Below are 18,319 nucleotides of genomic sequence, written 5' to 3' on the forward strand. Positions count from 1 at the left end.
AATACTCTCCAACTGGGTGCATTACTGAATCCTTCTCAATAAAAGGGTCCCAAGAACAGTTTTATGAGGCTCCAGAATAACCCCCAAAGCAATACTTGTGTTCCCTGCTAGAAAACACATCACTGCTACAAGATTGGCAAACACAAGCCAGCCTGGTGGAAATTTGGCAGGAAGAAAGCTCAGAAATTAGCACTTGGCCAGGCATTATGTAATTCCTATGAAAATTTCAGACTAACAACAAGTAAATTTGCCAGAAGAGATGTTATTTGCTAGAGCTCTGACTAGCTGGTGTTTAACACCCACTCTCCCCACCCCGGATCTGGACAGGGGCTGGCTGTGGTTCATTCCTTCAAGGTCACTCCATTCTGAAGGACCTTAGAGATAACTGTGGGTTTTGCACTATGGGCCTGAGGCTGATTCACACAAGTACTCAGAGCAGATTTATATTCAGTTCAACCAACATTTATGGAGCGCCTGCTGATTGCTACCTGCTTCCTGAGGCATTGGCCATGGAAAGATGATTGAACACTATCTCTGCCCTTGAGAAGCTCACAGGGAGTAAAGAATCTAATGTGGTCAGGACAGTGGAAGAGGTAATGTCCATGGGGCTAAGGGAGTATAGAGGCAAGGGTAGAAGGAGGCTTTCTCAAGATCACCCTGAGCTGCAAGAAGTTTCTTAGTGTGAGGATCTAGCAACAAGGAGAATGGGATACATTTGTGAAGGCACCACCAATATTTAAGGTATAAGACAAGCTCACATGAAAAGCACTGAGGGAGATGGTTAGATATAGAAGGCAAACAAAGAGAAAAGGTGAATGGAAGTCATGGAGTGGCCAACCTCATCAGTGCTCCAGAGAGTACTCTCCCTAGGGAAACCTGGGGAGAGTGCGTTGGGCTGCAGTGGCTGTTCCTGCTTACCTCATTTTACAGAGTAGTGAGGGTAGAAGCCAGGCCATGACAGCTAGAGAAGCCACTGAAAGTGAGGAAGGAGAATCAAGGAGCACAGGCCAAAGAGGAGTTTCCAACTAAGGCAACTTTCTTGAGTACAGAATTTCAGGCTCCACCTCAGAGATTCTGGTTCATTTACTTTAGTGTGGGGCCAGGGAATCTGGGAACCACTAGTGTTGAATTTGCTTTCAGTAACCTGTGAAAGGAAGAAGACAGGGTGCCTCCATGAGGTGGAGATGCAGGGTCAGGAAGAGTTTTTTTCGGGAGAGAGGAGCTGATGGAGGGCAGGTAAAATGTTTGTCGAAGGGTACCAGGTGAGGATGGAAACCAGGAATCTGTGGTGGCCTCAGTTGGTGCTTCTGGGAGTTTTCTCCAGATTTTCTCAGAGAAGGCAGACTGTGAGATGATCCAAAGCTGGAATTTTGTAAAGTAGGAAGGGCAGAAGGACAGGGTGTAAGACAGGTCACTAAGAGTGGTACTAACCAAGTGGACTCAGATCATAGACACTGGGCCCAGGCAAAGAGCGAAGGACATGAGGGACCTGATGCACACTATAGCAGCAGAACCTGGAGACCAGGGGAATGTAGTGGCACTCTGGAGAACAGGTCTGTCAGGAATGCCCCTTCAGGAAGACTGCAGATTGACAGTGGGCGAACTTTCCACTGGCTGCAAATCCCTGGAGGCCATCTTGATGTGAGTCTAGGATGGAAAAATTTTCTGCATGAAAATGCCTCGTGTGGGCCCAACTGTGAAGTGTAAAATTGCGTCCTCACCTGAAAACAACATGTAACTGGGTTTAGCATCTTATGCTTCAGATGGCATGTAATATCCAGAAGCAATACCCATTGCAAGTCAAAGTAAAATCAGAAAATGCTCAGTGAAAAGAAAAAGAAAACAGCAGAGAATAAAGCCACAAACCCCAAAGCTTTGGCAGAGGAAAGGGGGAAAACTGCCATAGAGACAAGCTTTGAGGTTGTGTGATCTATGAAAATTTATAGAAATGTTACCTTAAAAAAAAAAAAAAAAACCCAGGGTGCTTTACTTGCCAACCACTGGAATGAAGACAAAATTCCCACCCAGGGTGTTACTTTTAATTATCATTCTCTTTATGTTGTTTCTTAAAATAATAACAGGCATTCTAGAGATGATATACCAAGATGGCTTAATTAGGTGTCAGATGAGTACCTGTGCCCACGAGCCCCATTACCGCTGGCTTCCTTATGCAAATTTGACTGGCTTCTGAACCTGACTAGATAAAGAAACAGACAGAACTGGAGCAGCTGGGCTGGCAGCACAGCTGGGCTGTCCCCACAGAGACCAGACTCCCATGGCAAGGTGCTCTTCCCATTGCCCCAGCATTCCTCACCCCCCCCCCCCCCACCCGCCCCTGTGCTTTTTTTTTAACTCAGATGAACGCACGGCACATCCAGCCTGGGTCTCCCTTAGATGATCTCCACAATCGGTGCCTTTCACCTACAGGGCACACATAGAGCTTGTTAATATGCAGATTCCGACTCAGTTGGTCTGAGGTAGAGCTTCTGTGTCCCATGTCTAAAAAGCCCCCGGTGATGGTCCAGGGTCCATCCTTTCTCTAGGCACCTAAAAAGCTCTAAAAAGCTCTGCCTAGCCTCAAGTTTATTAGGTTTTCCCTCTTGGGGCACCTACTTCTCCCTTCCAGCTCTCCTCCCCAACAACCCTGTTGTCCTCCTACTACCCCCTGAGATTCCTTTATTCCCTGCCCTCCTTCAACTTTTCATCTCCCACTTCTGGACCTCTCTGTAGGTCATTCTATAAAGAGCTGCTCTCGGCCAATGGCCTCCCTAGATAAGACAAGCTAACAATTATTTATTCATTCATTCATTTATTTATTTTTTAGCTAATTTTATTTATTTATTTTTTTAGATTTCATTTATTTATTCATGAGAAACACAGAAAGAGGCAGAAACAGAGGCAGAGGGAGAAGCAGGCTCCCTGCAGGAGCCTGATGTGGGACTGGATCCTGGGACCTTGGGATCATGCCCTGAGCCAAAGGCACACAGGCTCAACCGCTGAGCCACCCAGGCATCCCTAAAAATTTGATTTTAAAAAGAGAGAGGGGGCGCACCTGTGTGGCTTAGTCAGTTAATCATCTGTCTGCCTTCTGCTCAGGTCATGGTCTCAGGGTCCTGGGATCGAGCCCCACATTGTCAGGCTCTCTGCTCATCAGAGAGTCTGCATCTCCCTCTGGCTCTCTCTCTCTCTCTCTCTCTCTCTCTCTTTTTAAAGATTTTATTTATCCATTAATAAGAGACACAGAGAGAGAGAGGCAGAGACACAGGCAGAGGGAGAAGCAGGCTCCATGCAGGGAGCCTGACATGGGACTCGATCCTGGGTCTCCAGGATCATGCCCTGGGCCAAAGGCAGGTGCCCAACCACTGAGCCACCCAGGGATCCCTGGCTCTCCCTCTCAAATAAATAAATAAATAAAATCTTTTTTAAAAATTAAAAACTAAGAGGAGGGAAATAACTAGATGTGTCTCTAAGGGGAACAACCTGCTTCATCGTGTTTATCACCTGGGCCAATCGATCTACAGCCTTGGAAGGTCATAGTTGGAAAAGTTGAATCCCAGACTTTTGGGCTCCATGGGCACTCAGGTGCTTCTGGGTCAAGATGTTCACGGTCCATCCTGGGTCAACACATCAGAAAGTCCTTTCTGAAATTGAGCTGGGATCCATCTACCTAGACCCAGCCTCAGTTCTCCTACTTCTTGTCTCAAGCCTCAGAAGGTAGCTGTAATGGTGCCCCCCAAGTCATTTCTTCTTCAGGAAGAGCTGTTCTTCTTATGCCATGAGTTGGCCATGGTCCTCTGCTTCTCCTTCTGTAGGTCTAGGCCTCTCCATCTGTGATGCCTGCACTGCAAAAAGTAATCAAAAACTGTCACCACCTCATTACACTCTTTATGTAACTCCTTTTGAATTTACTGCCAACCACATCCTTAAACTCATTTTCACACATGCTGTAGCTCAGCTACATCTCCCTAGTCAGTAATAATTGTAGTCATTAGACGTAACATTTTTGAGAATTAGTATAACATGATAGCTAAGAACACATGCTCTGGAACCAGACAGCCTAGATGTGAAGCACTTAATGAAGAACCGTGTCATTGTTAGTTATCACCATCATGACTATCATCATCACACCTGTGCTAAGCACTTGCCCACAATAACTATTTTAATCCCCATGACAACTTCCTGGGATTTATTGGGCTATATTGTCCTGATTTTACAAGTAAGGAGATGCAACCTCAAAAGATTATTTTTTGTGCCCAGGGTTAGAGTTATGGTGCAAAGCTAGGCAGTGTCCTTTGCTTTTTGGTCTTTGGCTTTTGGGACACAAGTACAGGACCATATCTGTTGCCATTATCCACAATTTTTATCTACTTATCGGTGCTTTACTCCCACTTTGTGCTGTCTTTTGTATTCCTGGTTCTGTTTATTCCAAGTGAATCTGCCTCCTGGCTTTGTGCTGTCTGTCCTAATTTGAGAAGAGTATCTTCTGTGTCTTCATCCAGATCACCCACAGATCAGAGGCCACGTGACAACCCCCTCCAGATTCTGCTCACTGCAGCCCAGGTGGTGTTCCATTTCCTGAAGCTCCCCATGCCACCAGCTTTGTGATCCTGTCAGAGAAGCCTAGGGGGTAGCCTGGGAATGATTTGTATTTGAATATATCTGTATTTGGTTCCTAGTGAGCATGCTTCATCTTGCCTTCCAGGTCTCCATTCTAGAATTCTTCCAAGACAGAGAGCAGCTCCTAAATTTATAGTTTGTGAAATATTCCCTCCAGGCAGGGCCAGTTGCAAAGACCAGGTCAAATGCAAGGTCTGCTGAACACGCACAGCAGAGAGGATACTGACCACGTGCTACAGATAGTGAGACCTACGAGGCTGGCTCTACATTTCAAGGCTCCCTTCTTTCGGACTCCACAGGCCTTCTATGTCCTGACTAAACCATAGGAGGCTGAGCAGCGAGGTTGAGCAGTCGTGGTGGCCAATATTTCTGTGCAGGGAAAACATGGGGCAGCAGTCTCATTAGAAGGGAGACTGGAGAGGGCCTTGAAACTTAAATCATAGGTTTATTTGGAGCGATTTGCAAGAAAGGGGAGCACTGATGGAAATCCGAGAGGCTAGAGCCCCCACAAAAAGCCATTTCTTGGTACTGCCACTGCGCCAATTGACCAGAAAGGCTGGACTAATTTCTTCCTTCTCTCCTACTGTACTATTGCCTGACCCTAAGCCATTCATTCAATTTGGCTATCTTCAGTTACCACCCTTTTCGATGTCAGAATGTCAACCACCTGTGTCTGGTGCTCTTCCTGGCTTCCTGCGAGCCATGACTGTGGGAGCCTCCTGGCTCTTGGAGGACAGCAGGACGCCATGGGTCTGCCATGAGCCTGGGCTCCCTAATTATGCCACTGTTGCTGGAGCCTGCCCAAGCTACTGTAAAGCAGCAAAACAAGCGTGCTGGAAAATGCTTCCGCCCCAAAGCGTTCCCTTTTGAAATCATCAAGCAAATGCCAAATACTTTCTTTCTGTGTGGTCAGGCAGCAAAGCTGTCCCTCTCGTGCTAGAGCAGTTAGGGCGGACTGAGCCCGGTGGATCTAGGAGGACTTGGGGAAGGCAGTCTTAGTTCTCAGATCAGCATGTGGCCCTAGCAATGCACCTACTCTTGGGCAGTGGGTCCCCCAGGATGCCATGAAAAATGACGGGGACGGGTGAGGGAGCTTCCACTGGAAAGAGAAGATGCCTCTGATCTTAGTGCAGTGAGTCCTTGGTATGCCGTTGAACACTTAAATGCTGACTTTAACACATCAGGAAAACAAAGTGGTTAAAGGCGTGGACTCAAACCCTGACTGCTTAGGTTTAAATGCAGCTCTGTGACATTGGATCATTTATTTAACCTCTGCAAACTTCACGTGTAAAGCAAAGGTAATCGCTGGACCTATCTCGCTGGTTGCGAAGATTAAATGAGGTGCTACATGTAAGGTGCATGGAACAACAGCTCCTGACATTTCACAAGAGCTTTGTAAGGATTAACTACTATTATTACCATTATCATTATCCTCACCATCACCACCATTTCTGAGTGTTGAATGCGTACCAGCTACTGAGCTAAGCACATACATGCATTAGCTCGTTTAACTACCCTGTGAAATAGGTGTAATGCTTCAATTATGCCTCAGTCGAGGAAATGGACATTTGGAGAGGTTAATTAACCCGCACAGAGCTAAACAGGTAAAAAATTGGTGAAGTCAGGATTTGGAGCCAAGTTTCCCTAACTCCAGAGTCTATGCTATTATCACCCCTGGCCACGGTCCATAAAAACAGCTGTTACAGAGTACTTTCTGCACACTGGATAGGATGCAGAGCACTCTACATTCCTTATCTTGTTTAATTTTCATAATCCTATGAGGTAGATACTCTTCTTATCCCCAGTTTACAGATGAGGAAAGCAAGGTTCAGAGAGCTAAGCAACCTCCACACATTTTTACAGCAAAGAATTTAAATCCAGGCTGCCTAATGCTTAAAATCCATTCTAATATCTACTGGGATTGACTGCCAAACAAGTGAGCAAGATGCTGCTCCTGGGAGGTTGATAACAGTCAGAGATCTTGACTCCTGAGGGCCACGGTAACCCAGGGGGACACAGTTTGCCGATCAGCCCTTTTCTGAGCTATCATTAGGAGCAATTTGCACTTTTTCTTATGCTTCACGTTCCTGCAATTTCTGTAAACTGCTGATTTGCTCAGATTAAGATGTGCTCCTGTGCATTTCACATATTCCTTTATTGTACGTCCTGCAAAAATGTGCAAGAATCATAAATAGTCCAGAAGGAGGTCCTGATGTATTGTGCATTGCCATAGGAGGAGTCTGCGGATTCCCAGACTGCATTCCTTGACCAAAAACACCTGCGGTTGGACGACTACAGCATTCCAGATGCGCATTTCAGGATCAGGTCATGAGAGGGCAACTTGCTTGGTGATGACTAGTGGTCTAGATTTCACCAGACTGGAAATCAGGGATTCTTTACCAGTCATGCGTGACTGATCTTCAGCCGTTCTGAGAACATTCTTTACGTTCGTGTGCATTTTCCTAGAGAGAGAGCCCGTAACTCTTACAATATTCTCAAAGGAGTACATGACTCAAAAAACGGTTTAAAAACTACAGTTCTAGGGATGCCTGGGTGGCTCAGCGGTTGAGCGCCTGCCTTCAGCCCAGGGTGTGATTCTGGAGTCCTGGGATCAAATCCCACGTTGGGCTCCCTGCGTGGAGCCTGCTTCTCCCTCTGCCTGTGTCTCTGCCTCTCTCTCTCTCTGTCTCTCATGAATAAATAAATATAATCTTAAAAAAAAAACACAGTTCTAGGTTTAAAAATCACTAAGGGAGGAAACTTCAGAAACAAAACCAAACCAAAAAATCCTGAATCCTTTTTAATGGAAATGGCAGTGCTCCCTGAAGGCAGAAATGCACCTTCCTTTTGCATCTGTGATTTATGCTATAATGAATAATTGTTCTCTCTGTTCTCTGTTGAGAGGGGGAGAGGGAGAGAGAGACAGAGAGGAAAGGAACAGAGAGACAGACCACCATGTGCCAGGTACTACCCTAAAGATAAGACTTCCTTTAATCATTCACTCAATTAAATCTCACACTATCTGTTGTAGGTAGATACCAATATTAACTCTGAATCTTACAGAGGCATAGAAACTTACCCAAGGTCAATTACTAAATTCATCTAAATCCTAAGATGTCTTACATAGATTTGTAGATCAAAATACAGGACAAATCATATAAAATAATTTTCAAATAATATACTTAATTTTACATACTTGATTTTTAAAATATTTTTTTAATATTTCTTTTCTGAGGGAGAAAAAAATATTGGAAAGAAATTTCTCCTCTCAAAATTTTCTAGAAAGTCTATGCCAGATTTTTTTCTTTTCCCAAAATAATTTTTAATTATTATTATAAATGAGACTTTGAGGAGGACTGTCCAATGGGACTATAATTTTATGGCTGTGCTTGTGTTACTGGGTTGTGAGAAGAGGAGAGAGAAAGGGGACCTGCCAGGAAGGGGCTAAAAATGAATGAACATGGAAATGCAGTGACTCTTGCAGTGACCATCTGTTCATCTTCTCAGAGATTCAGGCACTAGGGCCACCAGGCAGAGGAAAAGAGCAATTTCTGATGATGAGAAATTAAAAGCATTGAATTAAAATTCACCCCAGGTGAATTTTCTCAGTCAGACAGAGAGAGAGTGTTCATGCCCAGATGTTACAAAAAGACATTTCACTGTAGTCAGTGTTTGATCATGAGTTCAAAGGACTAATTCACCTTCCACTCCACTTTCTTAAGTCGTTTGCCCCCCAAATTAATTCAGAGCTAGGGGCTTCTAGGGTATGTGTAATATAAATGCATCTTGCCTATGCTCTACATACAACTTCACAGGTGACAGGTGACAGGAGTCCATGCCTATGCTTGTTTGGTCTTGTACCTTGTCCACTGAGCCAGTCCTGACTTCTTTTTCAAGATAAGGCTCTGTCACCACCTCTGGAAAGCCTTCTCTGCCCCCCACAGCTGCACAGGGAGCTGCTTCTGTCTGTTCCAAGAGAGCCCATTGGATGCCACTCTCACTGCCTTTGTCACACTCCCCTATCAGTGTTAATTTTTTTGTCTGTCTCCTTCACCAGATTCTAGGCTCTCAGGTCAGCTGCATGCCTGGCACTTAAAGCTGCTCAAAAATGTGTGAACCAACAACTTACTTGTTTCTTCCCCACCCAAAAGTAATTACGAGGATTAGTGTTCTTAAGGAAGAACCAGTTAAGGACGCTTCTATGTGATAAAGGGAGGGGAAGGGTGCATTAATCTCCTGTCAAGACCAGTCAAGTGCCAAGAGGTGAAAATATCCTAAGGCAGTGTACTAGTTATCTATTGCTATATAATAAATGACTCCACACTTCATGTATTATCTTTCACTGTTTCTGTGGTCAGGAATTCAGACAGGGTGTATCCTGTGTCTGCATGTGATGTCTGGGGCTCATTTGCTCACATGCCTAGCTGAGGTCATCAGCAAAATACCCCACACGTGGCCTTTCAATGTGACTTGAACTTCCTTACAACATGGCGGCTGGCTTCCAAGAGCAAATATCCTGGAGAGCAAGGGCCAAGCAGAAACCACTTCGTTTTTACAACCTGACCTCAGAAGTCACACAGCATCATTTGTGCCGTATTCTATTGGTGGAGGCAGTTACAAGGGTCCTTCCTGGTTTAAGGTAGGGAACAGACTCCACCTCTCAATGAAGGAGTGTCAACATCATATTATAAGTAGAACCTGTGGAATGGCATACACACTGGCGCGGCCATCTTTGAAAAGTGAAATCTGGTGATGCCTGGGTGGCTCAGTCAGTTGGGTACCTGCCTTTGGCTTAGGTCATGATCCCAGAGTCCTGGAATCTAGGCCCACATTAGGGAGATGGCTTCTCCCTCTCCCTCTGTCCCCCACTTGTGATTGCTCTGTCTTTCTAGTGCTTACTCTCTCAGATAAATAAAAAATCTTAAAAAAGAAAAATAAAAGAAAAGAAAAGGAAAGAGAAAAGTGAAATCTGCCACAAGCAGTCATGGGGAAAGGGCCGAAGTCAGTATAATAGAATACATATAAGAACCCCTTATGTAAGATAAGAGATATGAATGAAAGCAGATGGATTTCATGAAGGCAATGAGTCTTTCCTTTGCTGCCAGAAGGCAGGTAATTATAACTCTGTCAGGATGCAAATAGGAAAAGGAAGATTTAACACCTTGTGAGAGAGTCACTGTTTTCAGTTATTAGATCTGCATCATCATCTTGCAAAGATGGGGCAGCTGTAGTTGCCAGAGTGACACATCTCTTGAGGTCATCTATAGACATCACCTCATTCCTGGCTTACTTTCTTTTTTTAAAAAGATTTTATTTATTTATTCATGAGAGACATAGAGAGAGAGAGAGGCAGAGACACAGGCAGAGGGAGACGCAGGCTCCATGCAGGAAGCCCAACGTGGGACTTGATCCAGGGTCTCCAGGATCATGCCCTGGGCCGAAGGCAGGCGCCAGACCACTGAGCCCCACCCCAGGCATCCCCCTGGCTCACTTTCATTCCAACACCACTCTTGTTGTAGTCCCTAATTATTTTATTATCCATATTGATGATACTCTGACCTCCCAGCTTCTTGACATCGTCTCTTCCAAAGATCTTATCCCCAAACCTTCTCAGTTACTCACTCCCTTGGTCATTGGGTCATCACCTCTTACTGTAGCCATCTACAATCCCTAGTTAAGATGTCTATTCCATCCCCAACAATTCTTTGATGCCACACAAAGCGATAGTCCCTTGATTCTACCATCATTTCACTGCCCCTTGCCTGCTCATGAGCTCGCTTCCACCTACTGCATCAGAAATCTGCCATTAGATTCACTCTTTTGCATGTGCTCTGCACTCCCTCACCCACCTCCTCTTTCTGTGTCTCTCCTAACAAACCCAATCAGCCAAATCCTCCACAGCTGCCACCCCGCAGGGCCTGGTCTCTCACTCTAAATTCATGACAGTAACCTCAGGTGAGTGCACAGTGGTGCCTGCAGTCAGTGGGGTAAGTAGAAATGCTACCTCGAGCTGCTCGCCCGCACCAGAGCTGTAACCCCATACCTTTGAATCGGAGCCCACCATCCACTCAGACATCATGGCATTGCTGCTCAGACCCTAATGCACAGTCAGCCAACCTCCAGGAACATTAAGAAATCCTCTTCAGGGACGCCTGGGTGGCTCGGCAGTTGAGCATCTGCCTTTGGCTCAGGGCGTAATCATGGGGTCCCAGGATTGAGTCCCGCATCGGGCTCCCCGTGGGGAGCCTGCTTCTCCCTCTGCCTGTGTCTCTGCATCTCTCATGAAAAAATAAATAAAATCTTAAAAAAATATATCTTCTTCAGACAACAGCTTCTCTCTGCTGACACCTCAGCTTTCTGGTAGCTTCAAAACTGAAGTCTGGTGATGTGACATCCTCTCTGAGGGCACCCTTTCCATTTCCGCTTCATTTTCTGTACACTCAGCGTTGCTGAGCTATTTTGACATCTTCTATTCTTAGCACCAAAGCACAAAGTCACATATGCAGATAGACCAAAATTAGAAGAACAGCACATTGATTTTCCAAACCCTTTGAAAAATCAAGAACACTTGGGGGCTTGGTGGTGGAAGGGGCTGTGACCAAGTCACTCCAGGGTGAGGAGCCTGGAGACTGACACAAAGGAGACGCGTCACCTTGGGCAAGTCCCTTTAGCTGTCTGAGTCCCAATCTTATCTGCGAAGCAAGAGGACTGCATGAGGTAATTCGGAAGGCCCTTTCTAGATCATTCATTCTGACTTTGACACAGGATGCTACAACATTCACAGTTGTCCCTGCTTTTTCTGCCTCTACTTCATTCATCAGTTTTTCAATCAAGTAAAGGGCCATTGCATGCTTAGAGGGTACAAAGATAAAAGGACACAATCCCTGCCCTCTAGGAGTTTGATAAAATCCTATAATTATGCCTAATGTGATAAATGTTTTGAAGAAGGTATGTTTCGAAGTGTGATAGGAACAAAGTAGAAAAGGAGATTAGTTGTAGCTGTAGAGCTTGAATCCTTCACAGAGGAAATGGCTTTAGAGAGTAAGTATTCTTACACAACTTTGCCAAGGTGTGGTGGAGGTAGGCACAGAGAGGACATTCCAGTTATGAGAAAAGGCCCAGAGCCATAGTGAATCTGGGAGACAAATTCCATGTTTTCATTATCCCCAATTATTGGGTACATGAGGTACGTGTTTCAGGGCATGAGGCTGGAAAAAGATGGATTGGAATCCCTCTTTCTTTTTTTTTTCTCATTCAGCAGAAGATCTCATTTTAGATTTATCCCAAGTTTCTCAAATTTAAGTCAGGGTTTCTCTGCCATCCTTGAAATCTTATCCCCTCTAGGCTCTCCTTTGTGTTACATATGTTATCCTGAAATTTGACCTGTTTATTGATGCCACCCACCTGAAACCATTTATCATATATTCCCATGTAATATATAAAGCTGAAAATAATAGCTTCATTTTACAGAGAAAAAAGTTAACATAAACATTGATTTGTAGATCAATACCAGGTAAATATGCGCTGAAATGTGCCCTGGCTCCCTCCTTCATGAAAATTTCATGACATAAAGTGAGGAGAAATAAGTAATCTTGGCCGACTTGTGCAATATTACATTGGGACTGTCATATAAGGGTTAGATTTTAAGTCAAGCATGGTTTTAAGGAACTAAATATTGTGAATACCATATAAGGATAGGGAAGAAAGTGTAATGTAAATTAATACTCAGAATATGGGTTGGTAAGACTAAAATAATCTTCTGGAACCCATGAAAATAGCTGCTACTTTTTCCCAGATTAATTCTTTCATAAGGAAGCATTTTACCTTTTTAAAAATCAGTGTGGGGTGGTTGGTCACCCAGACTTTACAAGACAGTAGGACCCACAGGGTCATTACCATCCAGGATTTGGTCTTGGGCCTGTGGTACCCAAAAAGTTCAATTATTCATTTTTGCAGAACTGATGAGGGTTTAGAGGACTATGAACCCTGAGGCGGATGTCTGTAAAGCAAGCTCTTTATATTGTGTCTCTCTAGCACCATCTACTGGGAAACAAAAGTGGCTTTATTAGGATTCTTGATCATGGTATCTCCCCTGCCAGGTAAGTATGCTTTATTAGGATTCTTAAGAGTTGAAAGCATCAGAACCCAAGTCAGGTAGCAAAGAGAAGGAGAGTGAGAAAGGAAAAGCTTAGCAGAGTCTAAGAAACAGAGGATTAAGTATATTGAAGTTATTTATATATAGATAGATGTAACTACTTAAACAAAACTACAAACTTTTGAACTTATGAGACACACACATACACAGACCATATAATACAAGATTTTAGAAAGTAAGCAACAACAAAATTCATAAACACAGAAAGCAACCATAAAATGTAATGACAAAACTAAGAATACTTAGAACATATGTATGTCATGGTAATGCCATAAAATGCCTCTATTAAAGTTTCTCAGATTAAATCACAAAGCAAACCCTAAGGAATGCTGTGTACAACCAAGTTGTGGGGAAGGTTAAAATATGAGATTTCAAAAGCAAACCAAGCAGATGAAAGCCAAAGTGGCAGGGGTCTCAATCTTAATATCAGTAAAGACTGATTTCAGGAAAGAAAGCATTAAATTTATATAAAAGGAAGACACCTTGTAATGATAAAGAATACAATTCACAAAGTTCACCATATCTGAGACCATAAAGAAAACCACAGGTAGCTTCACAAAATAGGAGTAATAGAGCCAATACTGACCTAGAAATGTTTTAACTCTTAATAATTCTTGGATCAAAAGGGAACTCAAACCCTGAAACTAGTAACATCTAGAAAATCACATCATAATTATATATAATGCAAATATATACACAATATATATTGGAATATATAATAAATGGAAATATGATGTTATAATTATATATAATGGAAACTCCTACATGTGATATAAAGCCTATTGCTCAGAAAAACATTGTAGCACTAAATACTTACACTAATTTAAAAATATGTGAAAATATGGGATGCCTGGATGGCTCAGCGGTTGAGAATCTGCCTTCGGCTCAGGTCCTGATCCCGGAATCCGGGACCAAATCCCACACTGGGCTGGCTCCTTGCGGGGAGTCTGCTTCTCCCACTGCTTAGGTCTCTGCCTCTTTCTCTCTGTGTCTCCCATGAATAAATAAATAAATTCTTTTTTAAAAAATAAAAATATGTGAAAATACATTAATTAGGAACCTATCCAAGATATTTGAAAAATAACAAAATAAACCCAAAAGAACAAAAAAAAATTAATACAAATAAAAGCAGAAATTATGATTTTAAAAAGAGGAGAAAAAAATAAAATAGATAAAGCATTAGCTAACTTATTCAGTGCACAGTTAGAAAAGAACACAGGCCAATAACCACAGGTGAAATTGAAAGGATCATAAGTTACGGTCTTCCTCGACCCTACAAATAAATTGGAAGTAATATAGATGGAATGCATACATTTCTAGAAAAATATAGATTTGTATTTATGACACTAGAAAATAAATTTTAAATAGATTATCATAGAAAACAGAAATATGAATGCGTTGAGTTGTCTAATGAATACATAGGAATAAATTTAGCAGCAACCTCCAAGACAAACTGAGTAAAAAGATCAAGGTGGAGGGACACCTGGATGGCTCAGTGATTGAGCGTCTGCCTTTGGCTCAGGTCGTGATCCCAGGGTCCTGGGATGGAGTCCTGAATCGGGTTCTGCGCTGGGAGCCTGCTTCTCCCTCTGCCTATGTCTCTGACTCTTCAGTCTCTCATGAATAAATAAAGTCTTTTTTTTTTTTTTTTTTAAGATCAAGGTGGAAACAAGCTGTATTTTTCTGTATGCGTGCATGGTCTGCATTTAGTATTTGGATATCTTTGTAATGTCTCTGGAAGGATTTGTGAGGAACAAGCAACAGTAGTTGCTTCTGTTGAAGTTTGATCTGTGGGGAACAAAGATAGAGATTGTTTTGGTTTTATGGTATTTTGTACCTTTTACATTTGTTACTTTTCAAATTGATTACATGTGCAAATATTACCCATTCAAAAATTCTTTTTCAGACAAGCAGAACTAAGGTAAAGGAAACAGATGGTTTTAAAGGATATTTTCAAAAAGAATGCTACTTAATTTTTCCTAAAGCTGACTCTGGTAAGGGAAGAATTCTTTTGTGTGCTTCCCAAACTCCCTTGGTCAAACAGTGGACACCAGATGTGCACTAGGATGGCATTGGCCAGGCCTCTGTGTCCCCCTTGGGTGCTTTGGACCCCAGGCATCCTCGCAGCTCAGCGTGAACTCACAGATTCCAGTCCTCACATACCAGGACTATGTTTCTGAACAGCAGCTCCAAGTCTAAGAAAAGGATGCCTCCTTTCACCCAAAGATAGCAAATTTGTATTTCCTCTTTAGTATTTAGACACACAAAAGCAGAACTAAATTATTATAGTGGCTAAAGTTGGTTCTCCTTTTACTTGTTTAAATCTTTTAATGGTAAGGTACAAGTTCCTGATTTTTCCTAGCCTCCTCAGGTTTCAGACCCATTTTGCATGCTACCTCTCTCTCCTCTAAAGTAGTGTAGAAACCAAGTTCCTAAAATATCTCCATCTGGCCACATGAAAGGAAAAAGTATTTGTAGCCCTAAAAGAGTATGTTAACTAGCGTTTGTATTCACTTTTTTTAAAATTTGATTTATTTATTCATGAGAGACACACACAGAGAGAGAGAGGCAGAGACACAGGCAGAAGGAGAAGCAGGCTCCACACAGGGAGCCAGATGCGAGACTCGATCCCAGGACCCCAGGATCACGTCCTGGGCCGAAGGCAGGTACTAAACCGCTGAGCCACCCAGGGATTCCCTGTGTTCGCCTTTAAATATATGATACAGTTCTAGAACAAAAGAAAACTTTTAAAGAAACTAAACTGGGCTTCCAGTTATGAAATGAATAAATCATAGGAATGAAAGGCACAGCATAGGGACTAGTCAGTGGTACTGTAATAGCGTTGTATGGTGACAGATGGGAGCTACACTCACGGTGAGCACAGCATAATGTAAAGAAGCTGATTCACTATGTTGCACACCTGAAACTCATGCAGTATTGTGTTAATTATGTTCAAATTTTTGAAAAAAATTGAATAAATACAGAAACTGAACTGGATCAGGGTGTAAGGCTCTGAAATAGAGTCCCTCTCCTCTTTCAAGAAAGCATGGCCAGAGGAAGAGTACTCCAGCCTGCTGCCCTTTTATCTGCCTCTTCCCACCAGGAGAAGTTGCTCCAGTACAAGGAACAGCGTTTGACCTGAGGAAGCCAGTCGAGCTTGGAAAACACCTGCAGGAGTTCCATATCAATGGCTTTGACCACAATTTCTGTCTGAAGGGATCTAAAGAAAAGCACTTTTGTGCACGGTAGGTCCTTTCCACTTACTGTCTCCGTAGGGAAGAAGAGACTCCACCTCCTATACGAGGAGCTTCTGCTCTGGCCATATCAATAGCATTTACTATGCCGCAGGGACCAAATACCACATCCTCGGTCTTCTCAAAGCTCCTGCTCCACAGAGTAGCTCCATGGAACCATCCCCCCACTCCCCCCACGCCATTATCCCTGGGCTCCCACCTAGCAATCCTGCCTCTCTTTGCTCCCTCTCTCCCCATCTGTGCCTGTTCTTTAAGGACCATCTTTTATTAGAAGCCCTGACTGAAGTCACCTCTGCTTCCCTTGAACTTCTGGAGCCCTCTGTACTTTGTTCATTTGTGATTCGTGCCCTGTCTACTTCCATGGAAAGTCCGAGGCTGCACTTCTCCCAGAGCACCCGCCACCGGCAGCCTTGTCCGATAGGCGTCTGCGTGCACTCTTCTCCTCACTAGACTCTGAGCTCCTCATGCCGTCTCATCCCTGTGAGTCCCCCCGTCTCTGCCCTAGTCCCTAACACCCTGCTTGGCACTAGCAAATAACAAATGTCTGTAGAAGAAATGGATGTTAAGTAAAGCAGAGAAAATGATTCAGACTCTAGTAGAAGCTTCGAAAGCTTTCTCTCTCTCAGAGCCCCAGTCCCTGTGTTCTTCCAGATGGAGTCTGCTCTCCTCCGCTTGACTAATGTTCACATTTCTCTCTCTACTGCCCCCACCTCGAGGAGACTCTCCTGCCTCCTCCTCTCCAGTATTCAAATCCTGGCCCTCCCCTTCCCAAACAGCTTTCCCTGAACCTTTTGACTGACTGTGCATAGTTGGAATGTTTTACCTCTCAGTAAGAGGGTAAGACTGAAGCTTTCCTTTATCCATATCCCTTCAACACCAAGTATGGGACCAGGTGGCTACTCTCAGCTCTGTAGAGGCCTGCTTAAAAAAAAAAAAAAAAAAAAAAGGAAACAGTGAATCTAGCAGAAACTGATGGTACAGCTGTTCTCAGGAGAGATCTGACCACAGAGTACGACCTGTTCTAGCCCGAGGGAAAGGGAGTGGTTTAATTTAGAAAAGCATCTCTTCTCTTTCAAAAGACATAGCTGGTGGTTTTGCCAAGCCAAGCCGAGAGCACCAACTGTTTAAGAGAAAGAATCTCAGCCCCTCCAGAACCTGAAAACTGCATCTTTTCAGCCTGACTGCCCCAACAGACATACACACATATATATCTAGCTGGGGTGAGCCTTCCCCAGAGAGGCCACGATCACAGTGAGAGCTTGCTATTGAAGGATCTTCAGAACCACCTGCTCACGCCTCACCCAGGAGACTGCGAGAATTGCCCATCATGCTCTCATCTTTGTCTCCCAGTCCCTGCTCTGGGGCTGGGTCTGATTACTGTCTCCAAGGCTGCTTCCCAGCTTCTACTTGTCCCAGCTAGCTTTTCTGTCCTATACTTACATGATTTGCTTTCTTCCCAGGGTCCATCATGCTGGAAGTGGCCGTGTCCTGGAAGTGTACACTACCCAGCCTGGGATCCAGTTTTACACAGGCAACTTCCTGGATGGCACGCTGAAGGGCAAGAGTGGAGCAGTCTATCCCAAGCACTCCGGTTTCTGTCTCGAGACCCAGAACTGGCCTGATGCAGTCCATCAGGTAAAGCTCCAGCCCAGCTTTTCAGTGCTGTTGTGTCCAAGGTCACTCTGTATGACAAGGGTCATGACACTCAAATCAGGTCTGTATGATTCAAAAGTTCATGTTGGTGGTTCTCTTCTCCAAGTTATGATAAGGAAACCCTTAGCCAAGTTACTAACACAGCATTTATGTATTTTTATATCTATTTTGTGTCTTCAAAGCCTTTATCCGGTTTAATGTTGCTCCTTGTCAATACCTGCTCATCTTTTGAACCACGCTTTTTTTGGTGGGTGTGTGGGGGAGAAGGGGAGGGAGAAAGAGAATCCTAAGCAAGCTCCACGCCCAACATGGAGCCGACACCCTGAGATCATGACCTGAGCAGAAATCAAGAATCAGACGCCTAACTGACTGAACCACCCAGTCCCTCCCTGCAACCACACTTTTAAAATGATCCTATCTTTTCTTCCTATTTGCTTACTGGTGACCTCTTTTTCTAGCTACTGCCTAGAGTAGTGCTCCTCAAAGGACCAGCTCATCAGACGTTTGCAGCTTGCACCAGAATGTGAATTGATACAGGGCCTCCATCAGGAAAGTCCTGCTGTAACGTGTGCTCAGTGATGTAGCTGGTTTTCATTCCAGCTGAAGTTCTTTATCTCCTTGCAAACCAATAGTAAACAAT

At 43.8% G+C, this 18,319-nt stretch overlaps 1 protein-coding gene and 1 long non-coding RNA gene across 4 annotated transcripts in view; one reads left to right on the top strand and one right to left on the bottom strand.

The window, feature by feature from the left end:
- Nucleotides 1-18,319, top strand: part of GALM (galactose mutarotase) — a 109,978-nt gene that overhangs the window by 90,180 nt on the left and 1,479 nt on the right. For all 3 annotated transcript variants that reach the window (XM_049095703.1, XM_025454140.3, XM_049095704.1), the window contains 2 exons: nucleotides 15,876-16,017; nucleotides 17,487-17,661. In XM_049095703.1, coding sequence (XP_048951660.1) covers nucleotides 15,876-16,017; nucleotides 17,487-17,661 — 317 coding nt within the window. The remainder of the gene's footprint in view (nucleotides 1-15,875; nucleotides 16,018-17,486; nucleotides 17,662-18,319) is intronic.
- Nucleotides 2,663-17,600, bottom strand: LOC125752772 (uncharacterized). Its single transcript, XR_007402995.1, has 3 exons — nucleotides 17,467-17,600; nucleotides 13,590-16,944; nucleotides 2,663-3,842 (listed from the first exon to the last, which is right to left on the bottom strand). It is a non-coding gene; the product is annotated as an uncharacterized LOC125752772 (long non-coding RNA).

Source organism: Canis lupus, chromosome 17 (assembly GCF_003254725.2).
Source record: "Canis lupus dingo isolate Sandy chromosome 17, ASM325472v2, whole genome shotgun sequence".
Classification (NCBI taxonomy): Eukaryota; Metazoa; Chordata; class Mammalia; order Carnivora; family Canidae; genus Canis; species Canis lupus.